The following is a 24,136-nucleotide window of genomic DNA, read 5'->3' on the forward strand; positions in this document are numbered from 1 at the left end:
GAATTTCTAGAATGTGACTTCGCTAGAGAAACAACAAAATCTACATATATTTTGTAATATATTACAATAGTATTGTAAACAAAGTAAGTGCCGATTTACACACGGGGACATCTGAAGAAGGAGACACTGGAAATTCTATTTCGCTATTTCGTTCGCGGTCACTCGGGCAAAATTGTTTTTCGCAACATTTTGACGTTCACTACCTTAGCATCTTCTGATACGAATATATTCTATAACTCGCTAACATGAAAAGCAAAGAACGTTCGTCAACAGTTTCTTAAACATTGCAATAAATACAGACTGGATTGGATTGTTTATTTTACTTACATATACATACAAAATTTGTTGTACTTGAGTAGAAAAAAGGTAAATTAAGGTATTTCATATATAAATAATTAACTAAAATTAAGATTCCTTGTGTTATATTTCCTTGTGCAAATGGCACATTTTATGAAATCGATAAGCCAAGCGGAATAGAATTCAAGATCTCATTGAATTCTCCTAGAGCGCGGGCAATAGGAGCATTACACGCATAATTCGTGTTAACAGATTTAAGATGAAATGGGTAAGTGTTGCATATAGATCTAATAGGCATATGAAAGTGAAAGAAACTGCTAACAAACATTCTCCACTTGCATATTCGCGGGTTGTGGAATATATCCGAACAACAAGATGCTAAAGAAGTAGAAGTGAAATATTGCCGAAAAGAATTTTACCCGTGTGACCTCGAATGAAACATCACTGGAGAATTTCCAGTGCCTCCCTTCCAGATGTCTCCGTGTTTAAATTGGCACCCCCGAACAAAATAATTCCCCCTTCTTAATGTTTGCCTGTGTAAATGGGCACTAATAAGGCAACAAGGCGGATTGAGTAACTTAGGCGGCGCCTTTAAATAAGAGTTACTTAATTTTTCGCGATTTTGACAATACCGACGTCAGGCTCAGATAAAGTGTTTGCTTTTCTTTGCGGATGAAGGATTGGCAGGAAGTATGTGCGTATGTGTATAAATGATTGTGTTTGTTAGTTTGGGGGATTCTGCTGTTTCCGTGGCGCCGCAATCTGATGACGGATTCTTATAGAACTCGACAAAAGAAAACGAAATGATGGAGTAAAATTCTCCGCTCGCTTAGTTTTCGAGATATTGAATAAAAAAGGTCCCAAAATGCCTTTTGGAACTTCACTATAATTTGCCACATTACACTATATATTTTTTATCACTTCACTTAAATTCACGAAATATACACTCACAAGCGTGTTTTTACTTATTTTTATCCTTATATTCGAATTATTTTTATTAAAATAAAATGCAAATGCATTTGTCCATACAGTCACTTTCCAATTTTAAACGCGAATAAGAAGAAGATTGGAATGACAGCAGTATGGTGTTGCCGGATGCCTGCAAATGAAAAATATGAACAAAAATTAAGTATTTAAGTTTAGTGTTAATGTTGGAGATGGGGGTTATTGTGCCTCCTTACTACATACACGCATATGATGTTTTAATCTTGGGTTCAATGGTTTTAACACGGAAAGAAGTTCCACGCAAAAATACTGTGGATTGCGTAGCCGGAGTTGGACTGATGAGGGTTATTTTTTTGGAGCGCGGACGAAGGCCGCCCACGTGAAAAGAAGTTTTACCCAAAAATACTGTGGATTGCGTAGCCGGAGTTGGACTGATGAGGGTTATTTGTTTGAAGCGCCGCCGAAGGCCGCCCGCGCGAAAAGAAGTTCTACCCAAAATTACTGTGGATTGCGTAGCCGGAGTTGGACTTATGAGGGTTATTTTTTTCAAGCGCGGCCGAAGGCCGCCCACACGAAAAGGAGTTCCACGCAAAAATACTGTGGATTGTGTAGCCGGAGTTGGACTGATGAGGGTTATTTTTTTCAAGCGCGGCCGAAGGCCGCCCACGCGAAAAGAAGTTCTACCCAAAAATACTGTGGATTGCGTAGCCGGAGTTGGACTGATGGGGGTTATTTTTTTGAATCGCAGCCGAAGTCCTCCCACACGAAAAGGAGTTCCACGCAAAAATATTGTGGATTGTGTAGCTGGAGTTGGACTGATGAGGGTTACTTTTTTCAAGCGCGGCCGAAGGCCGCCCACGCGGAAAGAAGTTCTACCCGAAAATACTGTGGATTGTGTAGCCGGAGTTGGACTGATGAGGGTTATTTGTTTGAAGCGCCGCCGAAGGCCGCCCACGCGAAAAGGAGTTCTACGCAAAAATACTGTTTTAATTAGGTTAATTTTCATTACTTTATTATTTTTTGACATACGCTTAATATCATTGTTTTTAAGTTTAAATGAGTTGTATGTTTTATTTTCAAAATTATTTCTCAACTTAAAATTAGAGCATAAAATACTGCAGTTTTACAATGAACCTTCTACTGAACATCTCTGCATACGAACTTCGTTTTTACTTCAGGTGTATGGCAACACCAACTTTTCGCTAAATTAGACAACTTTAACATTAAATTACTTGAAAACTAAGCGAGATATCAAAAAATTTTACTTCGTCATTTCGTTTTCTTTTGTCGAGTTCTATAAGAATCCGCCATTAAATTGCGGCGCCACGGAAACAGCAGAGTTGCCTTCGTTTCTATTGCTTTCGCCTACTATTTCGCTTTCGAAAACAAGTCGTTTTCATTTGTTTGTTTATTCATGTAGCCTGACAACACAGCGAGTTCGGAGTGCGCAACCTTGTATTCTACCTTCCTTGGTGCCCATTTACACGAGGAGACATCTGGAAGGGAGACACTGGAAATTCTCTTTTCATATCTCATTCGCGGCCACACGGGCAAAAATGTTTCCGCGACATTTTGACATTTAATACTTTAGCATCGTCTGGTTCGGATGTATTCTAGCACGCCCTTACATGTAAAGCAGAGAGCGTTCGACAACAGTTTCTTAAATATATGAATGAAAAAAGCAAACTGTTTAAATAATAAATAATTTGTTGTTTTTTTATTGAAATATATTTATAAATTCTTATACTTGAATAAAAAAAAAATTTAATTAAAAATACTTCGTACATAAATAATCAACTTAGAATTAGCTTGAGCATCTAGAAATGCGGGGAAAATTAGAATTCAACATAAACATGCCCCATAATATAATATATCTTAAATTATACCTACTTTACTAGCAAAAATAATCGTGCATTTCCCAAGCAGTGTTCGGATGTTTGTCATCTTTGTTATCTTCCGTTTGCTTGAAAACCAACACATAACTCAGATCCTTCTCCCACAAAAGAAGAAAACAAATGAAGCAACTGTCAAAAATTGCTTTTAGATTGGAAATACGAATAAAAAGACCAAAGCGTGTCACCAGTACAGGAGACAAATTCTCTTCTCTCTTCGGCGGCCGTCCTTCACCCCCGAATAAAATGTTTCCCTTCCAGATGTCTCCTCGTGTAAATGGGCACTTGGAGAAAGAACATATAAATTGCTATAACGAAGTCACCTTCTGACTTCGAATCTAGCCAAAGCCAGGTTGAGTTCATTCAAGGCGGCACCTAGGTGAATTGAGTACTATTGGTTACAAGTTACTTTAGCCTTCACGATTTTGACAAATCTGACGTCAACTTTCTTCCTATAAAAGACAAACAAAAAGGGATAAATTAGATGTTTGTGAAAGTTCAGGAATGGTTTGTGAGATTCTAAATTAACAAGCCAGGGAAGGGCCTAACGCTGCAAACAGTCACCGACGTATACGCGGTGCCCTCTCAGCTGCTCCGATCAACCTAATGCGAACCCCATGTAAGTGAAAAATTACTTCCCTCCCGTATCGTAGATTTTATAGCAGGATTTTTGAAAATTCCTCTCAGGATTGCTCTCTTACCGCACAGTGTACAAAACAGTACATTTCGAAATCATTTACAAAATAAACTTGGAAAAATTTTAATTTTTGTTAAAATAATTTAAAAACAATCTTGAATAATGTTAATTATAGATAAATAAACAATTTGCGTTTGGTGGTTTCTGACTTTGTTTGATTCAACAATGAAAAATTGTAACTGATAACGCCGATGTGTGTAACAGTATGATGTGTATGCATACATATCAATGGCAACATTGTGTAGATGCAACCAAACAAATACGCACACAAGGCGATGTATTGTGTAAATATGTAACTAAAAGAACGCAGTTGTTCTTTACGTGATGAGTTTTGCTCAACACAACACAACACAACACAACACAACACAACACAACACAACACAACACAACACAACACAACACAACACAACACAACACAACACAACACAACACAACACAACACAACACAACACAACACAACACAACACAACACAACACAACACAACACAACACAACACAACACAACACAACACAACACAACACAACACAACACAACACAACACAACACAACACAACACAACACAACACAACACAACACAACACAACACAACACAACACAACACAACACAACACAACACAACACAACACAACACAACACAACACAACACAACACAACACAACACAACACAACACAACACAACACAACACAACACAACACAACACAACACAACACAACACAACACAACACAACACAACACAACACAACACAACACAACACAACACAACACAACACAACACAACACAACACAACACAACACAACACAACACAACACAACACAACACAACACAACACAACACAACACAACACAACACAACACAACACAACACAACACAACACAACACAACACAACACAACACAACACAACACAACACAACACAACACAACACAACACAACACAACACAACACAACACAACACAACACAACACAACACAACACAACACAACACAACACAACACAACACAACACAACACAACACAACACAACACAACACAACACAACACAACACAACACAACACAACACAACACAACACAACACAACACAACACAACACAACACAACACAACACAACACAACACAACACAACACAACACAACACAACACAACACAACATAACATAACATAACATAACATAACATAACATAACATAACATAACATAACATAACATAACATAACATAACATAACATAACATAACATAACATAACATAACATAACATAACATAACATAACATAACATAACATAACATAACATAACATAACATAACATAACATAACATAACATAACATAACATAACATAACATAACATAACATAACATAACATAACATAACATAACATAACATAACATAACATAACATAACATAACATAACATAACATAACATAACATAACATAACATAACATAACATAACATAACATAACATAACATAACATAACATAACATAACATAACATAACATAACATAACATAACATAACATAACATAACATAACATAACATAACATAACATAACATAACATAACATAACATAACATAACATAACATAACATAACATAACATAACATAACATAACATAACATAACATAACATATCATAAAGCATTCACCAACAGCTTTCATTTGATACCCATATTGTACATACACGTCCGAAGGTTACCCGGGTCCACGTTTTGACCTATATCTCGAGACCCTATCTACCAATAGGTATTCAAACAATACGGAAATCATCTTCAATACCTACTTAACAATGTGTGTAAGTTTGGTTTAATTCGGTTCAAAGACACGGCGGGTCCACGTTTTGGCATATATTTCGAGACCCTAGTCATCAATAGGTATGAAAATTACCCCGTATTAAAGCACTTATCAATAGCTTTCATTTGATACCCATATTGTACGTACACAAACAAAGGTTACCCGGGTCCACGTTTTGTTCTATATCTCGAGACCCCTGTCACGGAGCTGCATGAAAAATACTCTCTACTAAAGCATTCACCAACAGCTTCAATTTGATATCCATATTGTACAAACACATTCTAGGGTCCACGTTTTGGTCTCTATCTCGAGACCCTAGTCACGGAGCGGCATGAAAAATACTCTGGACTAAAGCATTCACCAACAGCTTCCATTTGATACCCATATTGTACATACACATCCGAAGGTTACCCGAGTCCACTTTTTGACCTATATCTCGAGACCCTATCTACCAATAGGTATCCAAACTATACGGAAACCATCTTCAATACCTCCTTAACAATGTGTGTAAGTTTGGTTTAATTCGGTGAAAAGACACGGCGGGTCCACGTTTTGGCATATATTTCCAGACCCTAGTCATCAATAGGTATGAAAATTACCCCGTATTAAAGCACTTATCAACAGCTTTCATTTGATACCCATATTGTACATACACAACCAAAGGTTACCCGGGTCCACGTTTTGTTCTATATCTCGAGACCCCAGTCACGGAGCGGCATGAAAAATACTCTGTACTAAAGCATTCACCAACAGCTTCAATTTGATATCCATATTGTACAAACACATTCTAGGGTCCACGTTTTGGTCTCTATCTCGAGGCCCTAGTCACGGAGCGGCATGAAAAATACTCTGGACTAAAGCATTCACCAACAGCTTCCACTTGATACCCATATTGTACATACACATCCGAAGGTTACCCGGGTCCACGTTTTGACCTATATCTCGAGCCCTATTTCCAAAATCAAATATAATCCATGTAACTCGTGGATGATGTAACTTCCGAATGGTGAAAGAATTTTTAAAATCGGTCCAGTAGTTTTGAGCCTATTCATTACAAACAAACAAAGTTTTCCTCTTTATAATATTAGTATAGACAACATATCTTATAAGGTATATGGTAAATATTAAAATACATTTTTTCCTTCATATATAATAAAAAAATTAATAATTATAACATTAAAACAACAGGTATTATTAACAAACTTGGTTTTATTTTAAATTCTTCAAGTGAATCAAATTAATAATAATCAATAAGAAGGCATATGCAAATACAAATACGTGAATTTATATATGTACATATGCGCATATACATACATATATACGCTCACTTAATTAGGAGAGAGCAAGATGTCGAACGTTGCCGTTCGTTTGCTTTGTTTGCTTTGTCGTTCGTTCCGCGCTTTCGCTTACAGTTCATGCAATGCAATGAGCAAGGTAACGACAAATGAGCAAGGTAACACTAAATAGCAAGGTAAAACTAGTGAGCAAGGTAACACTAAAGAGCAAGGTAACACTAAAGAGCAAGGTAACACTAAATAGCAAGGTAACACTAATGAGCAAGGTAACACTAAAGAGCAAGGTAACCACATATGAGCAAGGTAACACTAAAGAGCAAGGTAACACTAATGAGCAAGGTAACGACACATTTTTTCGTGCGTGCAGCCTGTTAAATCGAATTATAAGACGTTATCACGTCAAAAATTCAATTGTTAATAACATAAATAAGAAGCGAAATAAAAAAAACTATTCACAGCAATTAGTATGCGACAAATTCTCTATCCAAAAATGCATTTGATTTTAAAATCGGGAATTTGATGGAAAATTCGGGGCCCACTTGACGTGGTTTGAGTCATATGCCATCTTCCTGTGTGCCTGGTAATGAAGTGTTTTCTATAGAGGATTTTGATTCAGTTGAAGGGAATTCAACAAAGTTTTTACAGAGCACCAGACAGACCGACATAATGTACGTATGTATATAATTTTGGATGATTTGGAAAAAATTCAAATATATAGGTCATATTAAAAAGCTACGTAACATTCTTTGCTTCTAATCACCAATATGTTCAATTCTCATATTTCCCCCATTTCTAAATACTCACGTTAATTATTTATATATGAAGTATTTTTAATTAAATTTTTTTTTGATTCAAGTATAAAAATTTGTTACATATATATGTATATGTCATTAAAAAAAAACAACAAATTATTTATTATTGTGCTCATTTACACAGGGAAACATTTGGAAGGGAAGCTGTTTGTTCGTAGGAGAAGGAAGGCCCCGGAAGAGAGAAGAGAATTTGTATCCTGTACTGGCGACACGCTTTGCTCTTCCTATTCGTATTTCCAATCTTAAAGCAATTTTTGACAGTTTTCTTCTTTTGTGGGAGAAGGTTCTAAGTTATGTGTTGGTTTTCAATCAAACGGAAGATAACAACAATGACAAACATCCGAACGCTGTTTGGGAAATGCACGATTATTTCTGCTAGTAAAGGAGGAATAATTTAAAAAAGTTATGGGACATGTTTATATCGAATTCTAATCTTTCCCCGCATTTCTAGATTATTGCTCAGAGCACGCTTTATTCAATGAGAAAAAATATTATCAACAAACGGAAATGCGGAATATTGAATGTGTGTTGAAAATATCTGAGACAGAATAAAATGTTGAATTGATCAAAAAATGGTCTACAGATGGCGCAAAAAAACTCGCAGACGAAATTGCTTCGCACTGTTGCATTTGTCCAACATAGATACTCAAGTTAATTTTAAGTTAATTATTTATGTATGAAGTATTTCTAATTAAATTTTTTTTATTCAAATAAAAAAGTGTATACATATATACATGTAAATAAAAAAACAACAACAAATTATTTATTATTCAACTAGTTTGCATTTTCTCATTGAAATATTTAAGAAACTGTTGACGAACGTTCTCCGCTTTACATGTTAGCGGGTTGTAGAATATATCCCAACCAGAAAATGCTAAAGCAGTAAGCGTCAAAATGTTGCCCGTGTGACCGCGAATGAAACATTGTGCCCATTTACACACGGAAACATTTGAAAGGGAAACATTTTGTTCGATTCGAAGGATGGCCGCGGAGGAGAGAAGGGAATTTGTCTCCTGTACTCACGACACGCTTTGCTCTTCTTAGTGCCCATTTACACACGGAAACATTTGGAAGGGAAACATTTTGTTCGTGGAGAAGGACGGCCGCGGAAGAGAGAAGGGAATTTGTCTCCTGTAATGCTGACACGCTTTTCTCATCCTATTCGTATTTCCAATCTTAAAGCAATTTTTGACAGTTGCAGTTTGAGATAAGTGTAGTTTTCAATCAAACGGAAGATAACAACAATGACAAACATCCGAACGCTGTTTGGGAAATCCACTATTATTTTTGCCAGTAAAATAGGTATAATTTAGTTATGGGACACGTTTTGTTGAATTCTAATTTTTCCCCGCATTTCTAGATACCCAATTTATTTGAAGTTAATTACTTATACATGAAGTATTTTTATATATTTATTTTTAATATATTTAATTTTTTGACGTGATAACGTCTTATAATTCGATTTAACAGGCTGCACGCACGAAAAAATGTGTCGTTACCTTGCTCATTAGTGTTACCTTGCTCATGTGTCGTTACCTTGCTCATTGCCGTTACCTTGAATGAACTGCAAGCGAATGCGCGGAACGAACGACAAAGCAAACAAAGCAAACGAACGGCAACGTTCGACATCTTGCTCTCTCCTACTTAAGTGAGCATATATGTGTATGTATATGCGCATATGTACATATATAAATTCACGTATTTGTATTTGTATATGCCTTCTTATTGATTTTTATTAATTTGATTTACTTGAAGAATTTAAAATAAAACCAAGTTTGTTAATAATACCTGTTGATTTAATGTTATTATTATTTTTTGACGTGATAACGTCTTATAATTCTATGTAGCCGGCTGCACGCACCAAAAAATGCGTCGTTATCTTGCTCATGCGTCGTTATCTTGCTTGAACAGCATGTTATGTTATGTTATATGTTATGTTATGTTATGTTATGTTATGTTATGTTATGTTATGTTATGTTATGTTATGTTATGTTATGTTATGTTATGTTATGTTATGTTATGTTATGTTATGTTATGTTATGTTATGTTATGTTATGTTATGTTATGTTATGTTATGTTATGTTATGTTATGTTATGTTATGTTATGTTATGTTATGTTATGTTATGTTTTTTTTTCCTTGGGCTCTACGCGCTTACTGCGTTTCGAGTAATTTATTATTTCAATTAGTTTGTTTTCTAGAGCAAATATTTTCATACATATGTGCAGTATAACATTCAGATAGATTACAAGTATTTTCAATTACATAAATATTTTATAGTTTAACAAAACTAACTGATATAAAATGCCTGCGATTGGATACAAGCAGTTAGATGGTTATTCTACTATATTACTATTATGATTAAGACATTAGGTAGGAATGTTTGAAGCATTGAAGTTTTTTAAATTATCAATTATTTTTTTGACAAATTCATTAAATGATGTTATCAAACTAGGATATTTTGAAATTTGTTTTATGTTGAATGCTGGAATATCATATTGTGCACAGAATGTTTCGTGTCTCTGTCGTGCACTGTGAAAGCGTGGGCAGTCGTGCAAAAGATGATGCATACTCTGCACAGTGAGTTGGTCACACGGGCACCAGTCTTCGTCAATGATTTTGAATCGCTTTAAGTATGCCTTGTTGAAACCATGGCCAGTAAAGAGCTGTGTCAATTCAAAAGATTTCCCAAAGAGTTGTCGGTATAGTTGCGCATCTTCAAGAATTGGAAAGAAAATCTTTGTAATGGAGCCAGTGGTATCGTCGGCATACTCCTGCTGCCATGACTCGAATATTTGAGAACGTATTTGCCGTATAGCATAGCTTAAGGGAAATGCAGTATATACTGGATCGACTCCTTGATTTGCTGCTTCTTTTGCCTGTTCATCTGCACGCTCGTTTCCTTCAATACCGATGTGCGATTTGACCCAGTAAAAGTCAATTCTGTGTCGCTGGCGAAGAAGGTACAGGTGCTGATGAATTGATGCAATTAAAGGATTGGGGTTGCTCCGATTTTGGATAGCTTCCAAACAAGAGCGACTGTCGCTATATATGACTAGCTTTTCAGTTTTCAATTCATTCTGAGCCCATTTCAGTGCAGTGTCAATTGCTAGAGCTTCAGCCTGGAAGACAGTGCATGTGTCATGTAATTTAAATTTACGTGACGTCCAGTCGTCATCTTGTTTATGAACGACAAAAGCTGATCCACAAGCGCCTGTTTCTAACTTGCTTCCATCGGTATAGATGTGGGTCGCATTTGCATCCATAGTATTGTCAGCTTCCTGTTGTGATGCTATACTTTCAAAACGTATAGACTGACGCTCGGAAGGATGTAGTTGATTTTTTGGTGTAGTGCGTTGTTCAAGCATGACGTTTAGTGTTTCATCATATACTCCGGATAATTTGACACTTTCGATTTGCACAGTTTCTTTTATCTTCAGATGCAGCGGTGTGAATCCTGCAAGCGCCAGAGCCGAATTAGCCGAAACTGTGTGAAAGCCTCTGATTGCTCGTATAGCGAAAGTTCTTTGGAACGAGCGAAAAAGACGGCGAATATAATTAAACTGTATAGCTTTGCCCCATATACTTGCAGCGTAAGTTATAGTTGGCTCCACAACATGCTTATAGATTGTGATAACGTTGTCTGCGTGTACACCCCATGTGGGTCTAACATGTTATGTTATGTTATGTTATGTTATGTTATGTTATGTTATGTTATGTTATGTTATGTTATGGTATGTTATGTTATGTTATGTTATGTTATGTTATGTTATGTTATGTTATGTAATGTTTTTTTTTTGTTTTTTTTTTTTTTTAGGGAGGTTAAAATCAAAATGTCAGAAACATCATCACAGGTGCCGTCGCACCAGTGGTATGTGGGGCATGCTCCCACTAACACTATAACAACCCTCCTTATCGGCTGAGTTCCACCCTGGGACCGTGGTAACATTACGTCAAGGTGGAGCCGCGTGTATGTCTATTGACACAACAGGTACCTGCGTCCAGGTTCCTCTTTCATGGGCGTATGGAGGTTATACGCTATCGATAATATCCATTGTTTTCACATCACAAGTGGTGCTGCAGCAAATGGAACATCGGAAAAGGTGTCGTAAGTATTACCGACATGTCGTAGTCTGATACCGTCTTGAGCACTAAGCTCAGGCGTCTGTGATTTGTCGTCAGTTCGTAGGCAGTCTACCTCCGGTCAAAAGCTGCTGGTGAATTCTTCGCTGCATGTTGCGTTGCCACTCTGCGCGTTGAAGATATAGCCCTATCATTGTTGCAAAATTTGTCACTGCATTCCACCAAGCATTTGATGCGAGCATCTTGGTGATCAGATTTTCCGGGCACAGCTGTCCACCCAGAAATGCTTCAAGCGTTAGGCGCTCCTCTCTGAAACGATCGCAGTAGAAGAATACGTGTTCCGCATTTTCTATCGCGTTGTTGCAGTTTGGGCAGAATGGGGTGTCCTCCAGATTAAACCGATGGAGGTACTCCAAAAAACAACCGTGGCCACTCAGTATTTGAGTGAGATAATAGTCAACGTCTCCGTGTTTCCTGGTCACCCATTGGCTAATATTTGAGATAAGCCTATGAGTCCAACGTCCGTTAGTTGACGAATCCCATCTGATTTGCCATTCTTCTATCGAATGAAGTCTCTCTTCAGCTTTTTCTTCTAATGATGGCTTAGCCCGTCGCCTGCCAAAGAGACGGCTCAATTCCTTTGCCTGAATGTCAGCTGGTAGTTTGCTCGCGATTACGCCTATCGCGTCTCTCGAGACCGTTCTGTAGCCACAAGCTACCCTTATTGCACTTCGGCGAAGTACCTGTGCTGCATAATGTATGCTGGACGATTTAGCTCCTGCCCATATCGGGGCAGCGTAAAAGAGTACGGAGTCTACCACTGTCGATAAGACACGCCTTCTGCTGCCTTGCGGGCCACCAATATTAGGCAACATTCGTGTTAGCGCTCCATTGATGGCATCAGCTCTTGCGCTTACTGCAGATAGGTGCTGCTTGTAGCTAAGTCGCCTGTCTATTATCACGCCAAGATACTTTATCGACGCCTTAGAGGATATTTCATGGGTGCCGATACGTACTTTTATTTCCTCCTTTTTTCTCCGCCCACTGATGAGTACCGCCTCGGTTTTTCGGGCTGCCAATTCCAATCCGGATTTTGCCAACCATAGCCTTACCCTTGCTGCTGCGTCATTGCTTTTTGCTTCCAGGTGGTCTATATTTCTATCCGTAACTACAAGCGCAATATCATCTGCATAGCCTACGATAGTAGCACCGTCTGGTAGTTTTAGTTTGAGGACCCCGTCGTACATGACATTCCATAGTGTTGGACCAAGGACAGATCCTTGGGGGACCCCGCCAGTGATTTGATATGTTTTTTGGCCACCGTCTGTATCGTATTGCAGAATTCTGTTGGTGAAGTAGCTACGGATTATGCACAGTAGATAACCCGGTACTCTTAGTTCTTTGAGAGACATTAAAATATTGCTCCACTTTGCAGAGTTGAACGCGTTTTTGATGTCCAATGTGATGATAGCGCAGTACTTCATATGCAAGTGCCCACCGCTGATTGCTTCGTGCGCAATGTCTGTCACCGTCCTGATTGCATCTACCGTTGACCTCGCCCTTCGAAAACCATACTGATTGTCCGATAGACCAGATGGGCATTCGAGATAGGCTTGTAGTCGGTCGCATATGATACGTTCGATTACTTTTCCTACCGTATCGAGCATGCACAGCGGTCTGTACGCTGATGGTTCATCAGGTTGCTTTCCTGGTTTGAGGAGCAGCACAAGTCGTTGCATCTTCCATCTATTTGGGAAAGTTCCCTCTCTAAGACAACTTTCGTACAAGCTCGCAAAAAGGTGTGGTTTCGTCTGTACAGCTGTCTTAAAGGCAGCATTAGGTATACCATCTGGTCCTGGGGCCTTTCTGTCTTTAATGCGGTTCAGTGTACCTAGCACTTCATCTGTTGTTACTGAAGGTATATTCGGCTCTAACTCGTAGTTGTCCGCTGAGTTATCACTGTCTTTCTGCGGCGGAAAGAGCGTTACAACCACTTGTTGTAATAGCCGTGGGCACGTTGGTTGAGATGATTGCGGTCCCTTCACTTTCCGCATGACAGTTTTATACGCTAAGCCCCATGGATCTACATTTGCCGCGTCTACCATTTCTCTAAAACTTCTGATTATGCTTTGGTGGATTGCTAACTTCAGATCGCGTTTACGAGCCTTATAGGATGCATAAAGATCTTCATACGATGATCGGCGCCGTGCTCTTTGTGCCTTTCTTCTTGCCATTAGGCATTTCCTCCGGATTGATGCAATTTCATCGGTCCACCAGTAGACTGCTTGTTTGTGCCTACCGACTCCGCACCTGGGCATGGTTGCGTCACAGGAAGCTTCCATTTGAGAGGCAATTTGTTCCGCCAGAATTTCTGCATTAACTCCGTCAATATGACCACTTTCCCAAGCATTTTTAAAAGTTTCAGTGTTGAAAGCTGATTTTTTCCATTTGCGGACACTCGTTTTGTATCTACGTACTATGCTGTACGTTTGTATCATAATAGCCAGATGGTCGCTATGCGAATGGATGGCCTTATCTACCGTCCAGATGGTTGTATTCGCAGTTAGCCGGTCCGCAAAGGCAAGATCAATAATGGAGTTTCCCTTTTTGCAGTCGTACGTATATACGCCAGGAGTGTTCAGAAGAACAAGGTCGAGCGCTGCGACGGTGTTCTCAACCAACCGACCCCTCTGATTGGTATGTGTACTGCCCCAAGTTCTTGACCAAGCGTTGAAGTCTCCTGCAAGCAGGATCGGCCTCTTTCCCCTTAATTCAAGTTCCAGCTCTAGCATCATTTGCTCGAACTCCTGTATAGACCATCGTGGTGGTGCATAGCAACTGACATAGAACACATCGTCCGTTTTTATCCATGTAAATCCGTTGCGGACTGTCGACATTTTACACTGGGGAGTTTTATTGCCCGCCAGCCAAACCGCCGCTCCCATGTTACTATCAGCAAGCCAATTGTGAGTGTCAATGTTTTCAAATGGTTCAGAAAGTCGAACTATGTCAATGCTTTGTTCTGCTACAGTCTGCCATAGCAGGTCCTGAGCTGCTTGGCAATGGTTTGCGTTAAGCTGAAGAACTTTCATGTTTTTCTAAGACGCACCGCCTCTTGGTAGCGCGGGCACTTTGCGCTGCCAGCTGCATGTGCTCCGGTACACAGAGCACATTTTTCATCGTTTTTGCAGCTTGCTGCTTGGTGGCCTTCTTTTCCACATCGTCTGCACAGTTTGGTGCGATCAGGTTCTTTACACGCGGTTGCTACGTGATCGTATGCCCAGCATCTGTAGCACCGTCTCGGTGATGTAACTTCTGTTACTCGACATCTTACCCATCCTACTTTGAGATGTCCTAGCTCCAGCACCTTTTTGGCATCATCTGCACGCAACGATAAATACATTGACTGTGTACCTCCTGGAATGGTGCGTGTGCTTCGTATCGCCGACATCTTTAGATTTTTCACCTGTGCCTGCTGAGAAATCGCTTCAAGTAGCTCCTCCTCCGTGTTCAGGTCAGTGATAAGACCTTTACATTGGATTGTGACTGTATGCGTTTTCAGGTTCACCGACGCTACACCGTCCAGCGCTTTTTCAATAGCCATTTGGTAACTACTGGCTTCAACATCCTTGCTCCTTTTAAATTCTATAAGAAGGCCACCTTTTTTTGTAGGTCGCATCGTCTTAACTTTTTCGCTAAGGTCCTTCAGTTCTTCGCTGTGCTTTACTGCTCGCAGCATATCCGCATATGATGTACCGCCCGCCTTTTTCTCGATAATAATGGCGTCCGACATTGGCCTGATGGTGCCTTTTCTGTTTTTCAGCGATTTCTTTTTCTTCTCTACCTTTTTCCACTCTTCCCTCTGCATGGGTTGATTTACAGTTTGTGGCCGGGAAGAACCAGAGTCGCTTTTCCTCTTTTTAGCAACTGGAGACTTTGTTGCAATCTGGGTTGCAGCTCTTGGGCTTTCTTTGGCTCTAGTTCTCTTAGCCGACTGAGGAGTGTTTTTCCCTGCTGTCGAAACAATTTGCACCTGTTTAGAGGTAGACAATTTTTTTATGCAACGTTCCATTGAATCCGTTTCAATGAGAACGTCTGTGTGAGTTCTTTTGATAATACTGCACATTCTTCTTATGTCACCGTGGACATTACGGCGTGATTCCACGTATTGAATAAGTGCATCAATTTCTTTTCCAAGGATGTCGATCAATTCACATTGCCTGCTTTGTTTTGCATCAGTGCTGCAGGAAGTAGGGTTTTGCTGCGGCTTGGGAGCGTCAGTGACTTTTTTGATGATATGGGTTGTCGGCGTCCCGGGCGTGCCTTCTCGACCTTTCATCTCCAGTGTTGATACATCTGTCCGCCGCTGGGTAGCCGTTGTTGGCAGGCTGCTCTCCATTGTGTTGTCTGTTGTTGCTGCTGCTTGTGGAGGGGTCCTTGCAATAACGGAACTGCTCCTGAAAGCCTCCATAGCTTCTCCTGTTGCCATCTTGGCAGTGCTGTTTTCATCGTTGTTTTTGTTTTTATTTATGTTTTTGTTGTCCATGCTGTATGGGCCCCAACTCACAGCCGCTATCTCAGCGCGTGTACGTAGTTACCGTAAGTCCCATGGTTATCTTTGTAAACAGGGAGGCCATGCGAGGGTTGACACTGGCCCTTATGGGGTCCAGTGTTCAGTGCCAGACTTCAAGCCGGAATTAATGGGGAGTAATCTCAACCCAACCTACGTGGTCATTTAAGACTACGCGCTTTGAGCGCTTTGTGAGACCTGCCAGGTTTTAACGAGGCGGAAGAGGTCATGAACCCTTCTGAAAGCCATTTTTGCAAGATTCCACTCCGCATACTCAGGTAACAGAGGCTCATAGCCCCAGCTATTTCGCATTACGCGATTAGTACAGCCGCTCCTTACATGGAGAACAGACGCTGACCAGGGAGCCGCTCAATCTGAGGCAGACGCTTCTGGGTTTTAGCTTTTGGGTAAGTAGGTTGCTAGCCCTTATACCTTAGCTTGGTGATAGTAGAACTATCCGCACCTCCAAGCCGGTGTTTGTCTGTTTTGGTCCGCGAGTGGTATTTTATTTCCCACTTACCCTGCATGATGCCGAGCCTTCCTCGATCCGCCACCTGGGGACGCGTCCGATGGGAGACAGACAGACAACTCCACACGGATGTTATGTTATGTTATGTTATGTTATGTTATGTTATTTTATGTTATGTTATGTTGTGTTGTGTTGTGTTGTGTTGTGTTGTGTTGTGTTGTGTTGTGTTGTGTTGTGTTGTGTTGTGTTGTGTTGTGTTGTGTTGTGTTGTGTTGTGTTGTGTTGTGTTGTGTTGTGTTGTGTTGTGTTGTGTTGTGTTGTTTTGTTTTGTTTTGTTTTGTTTTGTTTTGTTTTGTGTTGTGTTGTGTTGTGTTGTGTTGTGTTGTGTTGTGTTGTGTTGTGTTGTGTTGTGTTGTGTTGTGTTGTGTTGTGTTGTGTTGTGTTGTGTTGTGTTGTGTTGTGTTGTGTTGTGTTGTGTTGTGTTGTGTTGTGTTGTGTTGTGTTGTGTTGTGTTGTGTTGTGTTGTGTTGTGTTGTGTTGTGTTGTGTTGTGTTGTGTTGTGTTGTGTTGTGTTGTGTTGTGTTGTGTTGTGTTGTGTTGTGTTGTGTTGTGTTGTGTTGTGTTGTGTTGTGTTGTGTTGTGTTGTGTTGTGTTGTGTTGTGTTGTGTTGTGTTGTGTTGTGTTGTGTTGTGTTGTGTTGTGTTGTGTTGTGTTGTGTTGTGTTGTGTTGTGTTGTGTTGTGTTGTGTTGTGTTGTGTTGTGTTATGTTATATTATGTTATGTTAATGTTAACTCATTCTCTATATCCATACAAAATATCTATCAAACAAATAAAATTAAAATTTTCTTTTGAAAAATGCAACCATTCAATCAGTATTTTCTTATGACGTTATCACGTTTAACTATCGTCAGTAAACCGACTTTACAGACAACCTCTTTTTTTATTCAAGTAGCTGACCCGGCGAACTTTGTTCCGCCCTAGAGGCAATAAAAAAAACAGATTTTTGATTTTAATAAGTTAATTTTTTTATTAATCAAGTATTTCAATGAAGCTTTAATAGATTGCACTCTTTAATAGATTGCACTCTAAAATTAAGCACCTTGTGATACACGACATTTTTTGTTTTATTACCAGGTGCAAGAACAAACAACGAAGATGGTTTTCGGACCCGTGAGCAGGCCACATATAATTGACCATGTGAGAAACATTGATTTTCTAGATTCAGGCCACAAACTTTCAAGGATTGGCCTTGTGATTTGTTAATGGTCATGGCGAGTGCAGGTCGGATCGGAAATTGAAGTATTTTAAACTCAAACGGAAGATCGGTTGGGATCATCGGAATCCTCGGAATGAGATCCTCGGGATCCTCACCATCGAATTTTCCATTGAGTATCGTCGCGTAAATTACATTGTTCCTCAATTTATTTACCATCAAACGGGTACCGTTGCAAAGTTTTGGTAGGCTTATGTTTCGAAGCATGATTACTACGGAGCCAACTTTTAGGCGTAAATTGTGCTGGGCACATACAAGGAGTTTATTGTTAAATTCAATTGGTTAGTTGGTGGCTTCATCTTCATTTGTTACACAGTCAATGGATTTGAACGAATGCATTGTTCCAATGATATCATTTTGAATTATGTAGTTTCGGTCATCTAGATCTTTATTCTTAGCCTTTAAAATTGCTCGCTCACTCAACCATTCATTATTTTTGTAGTTATTAATGATGTTTTGGAATACTTTATTCATAAGTTCGTCTTTCCATGAGACAACGTTACAGAAATTCTGAGGAAATGAAATCAATCCGCGCGATTCGTCGACAGGTACTCGACCATTACTGATAGCGCCATAGATTCGATGATTTGATCTTGCAATTACTGGCAGTGTTTGGCGGAAGTCGCCAGACAATAAAATCATTGCGCCTACAAAACATCTCGAGTCATTGCGTACATCTTTCAATGCTTCTAATGCACGTTTATGCGCCATTGTGATAAAACTTTGGCCATTGCTGAGTTTTTTGAACTCTTACATGTTGGTTCTTCAATTTTTTTGAAGATTCAACGGCAATTTTAATGCTGAATGAGCCGTACGGCATCCTTTTAATAATGTGGTTGCTATTCCAGAAGAAGCAACTGCAAGCGCAATGTTGGATCTCGCACGAACAGTGGCTAAAATTACTGGCATGAAGAATGTCTTACCAGTTCCACCAGGGGCATCAAAGAAATATAAACCACCATTTCCATCATAAATTGCCTTGATTAATGTATCTTAAACTTTTGGCGATTCAACAGTGGTACACTCGTTTGAACTGCTAAATCTAATTCCTGGTAATCATATTCACGTTCCCGTTCCAACCCTCGATTAAATGCGTTATTCATTTGACGATTTGGCGCAGGCATTCCTAACCTGAATGATAAACTACCGCACATAAGGTAACACATGTCTTCGATCAAGAGTAAAGCCCGATTATGTGTCTCCTCATTCATCTCAAGATCCGGATTTCTGCAACTGACACGAATTTGATGTAAAATATCTTCTGACATACTACCCTTGTATTTATGCCATAGTTTAGATGGGTTCGATGGAAAGCATGTCAAAATGATGATAGCAAATAATGTGCGTATCTGACTTGGAGATGCAGGGATAATGGCTTCAACGATTGTCGTAGTCCAATGGGTATCGTTTTCTAATAAATTGAGTTCTTTGTTCTAAGCTACCTCTCCACCAATTTTCAGTCAAATCGGTTCAGCCGTTCTCGAATTATAAATAGTGTAACTAACAAGACTTTCTTTTATAATATATAGATTTCAATAAAACAAAAAACAAATTATTTATTATTTAACCAGTTTGCATTCTTCATTGATATATTTAATAAACTGTTGACGAACGTTCTTCGCTTAACATGTTAGCGCGTTGTAGAATATATCCGAACCAGAAGATGCTAAAGAAGTAAATGACAAAATGTTGCCGAAAACAAATTTTGCCCGTGTGACCGCCAATTAAACATGAAAAGAGAACTTCCAGTATCTCCCTTCCAGATGTCTCCGTGTATAATGCTAAAAACAGTGAACGACGTTAACGCAGTCCCCTGTCAGCTACTACGATCAAACAAATGAGAACCCCATGTAAATGAAAAATTCCTTCCTTTCGTATCGTAGTATCGTACATTTTATCTCAGGATTTTTAGAAATTCCCTTAGAACCCTGTCAGCTGATTGCTCTCTTACCACACAGTGTTGCCAAGCAGTACATTTCGAAATCATTTACAAAATAAACTTTGAAAAATTATAATATCTATTAAAATAACCTAAAAACATTGTCGAATAATGTTAATTATAGCTAAATGAGCTATTTGTATCTGTTGGTTTTTGGCTTTGGTTTATTAAATAATGACAAGTTGTAACTGATAACGCGGATGTGTGAAAAAGTGTGTAAGCAAAATTATCAATAGCAACATTGTGTAGATACAACCAATACATACACGCACAAACCGATGTATTGTGTAAATATGTAACTAAAACAACGCAGTTGTTCTCACGGGATGAGTTTTTGAGCTCTCTAGGGCCTGCGGGAAGGGACTACGTACGTCGTTGACTGTTTTCAGCATAAGATATGAGTTTTTATGCTCGTTACTGCTCGTCACTGTTTTCAGCATAAATCGACACCTCCGATCAAAATGTTTGCATTCCTAATGTTTCCCTGTGTAAATGGGCACTAAGTTGAACAGTATTTTTTGTGTATTGAAAAGTGAGAAATTGCTATAAACTAAAGGTAAACGAAAGAATATAGAATTAATTGGAAGAAATTAGAATTAATAGTACATATTCGTCCCATAAACATAAGTTTTTATAATCGATTGAAAAAGCAATTAATATCTGTTTGCATTGCATAGATCTATGTTTGCCACAAGCCATCAAATACAGTACAAAAATAATAGTGTCAAGAAAATTCGATAAACAAGATCTTTACGTAAAAACCCACAAAACCAATGCTGTGTTCAGAATCGAATTGATAACAAAGAAATAGAAAATTTAAAAATCGCTTTAATTATACTTAAAAAAGCATATTACGCTTTCATTTCAGCTATTTACATCGGCTTGTGTTGGTATCTACAATGTTTGATCTAAGTGGGCTAAGTGTTAGTGCGAGTGACACTTTCGTTTATAAATAAGTGTTCAACTAGGATATATATATTTGGATTTATTATTGTGTTGTCGGCGCTGCAACTAGTAAGGGTAATGAGTGGATGAAATCGCGAGCCACTGAAAACATCTGTAAGTTCAAGCAACAAGAATTGGAGACTTTGTGAAAGGTAAGCACGCGGTTTGGTTGCAAGAAATGTAACCGCAAAAATGGAAAAATTTCCATATAATGCCTCATGGGTATTCTACTTTCTAAAAATAAAAACCTCACCTGGCGCGGTGTATATATAGTTTTTAAGTTATTTGACCATTTGTAAAATTGACCAAAAATTCTCCTATTTTGGTTATTTTAACAAGCAGAAGTGCTGATAGACAATATACTAGTCTTGTCTAGTGAAACACACATCATCCCACCCCTTACGTCACAGGAGCAAACTCTCGCAGCAACCCTGCTCCAAATGCTTCTCCTCAGGGCTGGAATCGAATCCAACCCTGGGCCAGAAGTATTCTACTGCTGCGTCTGCCACGAACGGCTTCACCCGAACTCCACCTCGGTTAGGTGTAACAAGTGCAACAGGTGGAGCCACCTTAAGACCTGCTCGGGTCTTAAGTCACATAGGGAGTGGTCCACACGGTATGTGGCCACGTGTTGCTCCCGCCAGCAGGCGTCTGATGCCTCCACGGCTACTACACCCCTTGATAGGCCGGCACTACCATCCGCCACCACCACCCACATCTCCACGATGAGGAGCCTATCGGAGCAACACAACTCCCCTTCAACCCCTCCCCTTCCTGCTCCAACCCCAGTGCGGGGACAAACCAGCAGCTCCTGGTCCCCCGCACAGTCTGTTCCGTGTGTCAGACCGTAATACCTCGGAATCTGGTATCAGTTCACTGCAATTCTTGGAATGGCCCCCGGAGGCGCGGCTGCCCACCACCACAGTGGATTGCGCAGCAGGTCCAACGTCGACAACCCCACGCGTCCCTCACCCCCCGAATCACACAGACCTCACCGAGAAGCTTCAAGCTTCTCCAATTCAACTGCAACGGACTTACGAGTAAGGTCCACGAGATAGTTGACTTTATGAGCCGGCACAGTATTAAAATAGCTGCGGTTCAAGAAACAAAACTGCACGCTAGGTCATCTCTGATCACCAGGGATGGCTATAACGTGCACAGACACGATCGCGAGCGAGACAATGGTGGTGGCATAGCGTTTATAGTCCACCACACTGTGCAGTATCGTCTTATCGATGAAGGAGTCGACCGCAGGGACAGCACCTTAGAATGTCAAGGCATAGCTGTCCGGTCAGGCGATTCCGAGCTCGAAATATTTAATGTTTATATACCCCCTGTCACCTGCTGCCCGGCAGGATATCACCCTGATATAGGTGCGCTCATCAGAGGTGAAAACCGATTGGTTGTAGGTGACTTCAATGTGCATCACAATCTTTGGCATTCAAGCCTGCAAAATGATCGTAGGGGACAGCAACTGGCAGAGCAGATAGACGATTCGACATTCAGCACAGTGAACGACGACACCCCCATAGGGTAGTGGGCAATTGCAGCAGCTCACCTGACCTAACAATAGCTAGCGCGGGTCTGATAAATAGCATAACGTGGCGACTTATGCTATCGCTTGCATCAGACCACTTGCCCATTAACGTCTCGATTGAGAGACCTGCCGACTTTGTTTCCGCGAATCCCCGGTCCTATTTAAACTTTAAAAAAGCTAATTGGGCCGGCTTTACGGAATTCACCGAAGACACCTTCGCCGCTCTTCCCATCCCCACTGATGTGCGCGTAGGCGAACGCGCATTCCGCAAGGTGCTCACAGCTGCTGCGGCTCGCTTCATTCCAGCTGGAAGTTTTAAGGACATTCGTCCCCATTTCCCAGCCGAAGCAGCCAGCTTAGCAAACGAGCGTGACCACCTACGCCACGCCGATCCCGGGGATCCCCGCATAAGGGATCTCAATTTGGAGATCCGGCAACTGGTAAATCAACATAAGCGGAAGAAATGGGTTGAGCACCTGAAGACCTGTAACCTCACCTTTGGGGGGAGTAAGCTCTGGTCCACCGTTAGGTCCCTGTCGAACCCGACGAAGCACAACGACAAGGTGGCTATCACCTTCAACGGTTGCACTTCGTCGGACCCGAAAAGATGCGCGAGCTGTTTTAGCCGGCTTTTCATACTGCATCCTCCGGGCGACAGAACCAAACGTCGTGCTACCAGAAGGCTGCACAAACTGACGAACGACAGTGCGCCACTTACTTTCTCCGGTGATGAGATTCAAGGGGTCATCAACAAATCGAAATCATCAAAAGCCATCGGCCCTGACGGATTAAACGCGCTGATGCTGAAGCATCTGGGATCCCTGAGAGCAGGATTCCTCACAAAAGTCTTCAATCTGTCCCTGGCCACTCTCATCATCCCTGACAAGTGGAAAGCAGGGAGAGTGGTCCCACTACTGAAACCTGTGAAACCCGCCAACCAAGGGGAGTCTTATCGTCCGATAACTCTCCTGTCCCCAGTTGTGAAGATACTTGAAGCCCTCCTACTCCCACTCTACACGAAACACCTGGCCCCGGCCCCAGCCCCAGCCCCACATCAGCACGGTTTCCGACGAGTGCACAGCACCACCACTGCACTCACCGCCATAAACGCCCAGATAAATCGCGGGCTTAACCAAAACCCCCCTGCGAGAGGATTGTCCTAGTAGCGTTGGACTTGAAGAAGGCTTTCGATACAGTCAGCCACTAGATGATATTTATCAGTCGACACTCCCGCCAGGGCTGAAGAGGTGGTCCGCGAACTCTCTGAGCGGTCGTCACTCGTCAGTGATATTTCGAGATCAAACGTCAAAGCAGAGAAAGATTAAGCAAGGTGTACCGCAGAGTGGTGTCCTCTCTCCCTTGCGGTTCAATTTCTACATCTCGAAGCTCCCCCAACCACAAGCGGGAGTTTCCCTGATCTCATACGCTGACGACTGCACGATAATGGCGTCGGGCAATGACATCGATGGCCTGTGTTCCAAAGTGAACAACTACCTCACGGACCTTTCTCGCTTTTTCACTGCGAGGAATCTTCAACTCTCCTCACCAAGTCCACGGGGACCCTCTTTACCACCTGGACAAAGGAGGTCAAGCT

The 24,136-nt window shown here is 40.5% G+C and overlaps 1 protein-coding gene across 1 annotated transcript; it reads right to left on the minus strand.

Annotated features, from left to right (window-relative positions):
* Positions 1-14,896: 14,896 nt before the first annotated feature.
* LOC129250784 (uncharacterized) lies at positions 14,897-16,297 on the minus strand. Its single transcript, XM_054890380.1, has one exon. The coding sequence runs from the start codon at positions 16,295-16,297 to the stop codon at positions 14,897-14,899; it is 1,401 nt and encodes a 466-aa protein (XP_054746355.1).
* Between the last annotated feature and the right edge of the window lie 7,839 nt (positions 16,298-24,136).

The sequence above is a fragment of the Anastrepha obliqua genome, chromosome 6 (genome assembly GCF_027943255.1).
Source record: "Anastrepha obliqua isolate idAnaObli1 chromosome 6, idAnaObli1_1.0, whole genome shotgun sequence".
Lineage (NCBI taxonomy): Eukaryota > Metazoa > Arthropoda > Insecta > Diptera > Tephritidae > Anastrepha > Anastrepha obliqua.

Excerpts from the sequence above, each read along its gene's own strand:
- LOC129250784 (XM_054890380.1), bottom strand. The coding sequence starts at position 16,297 with ATGGCAACAGGAGAAGCTATGGAGGCTTTCAGGAGCAGTTCCGTTATT.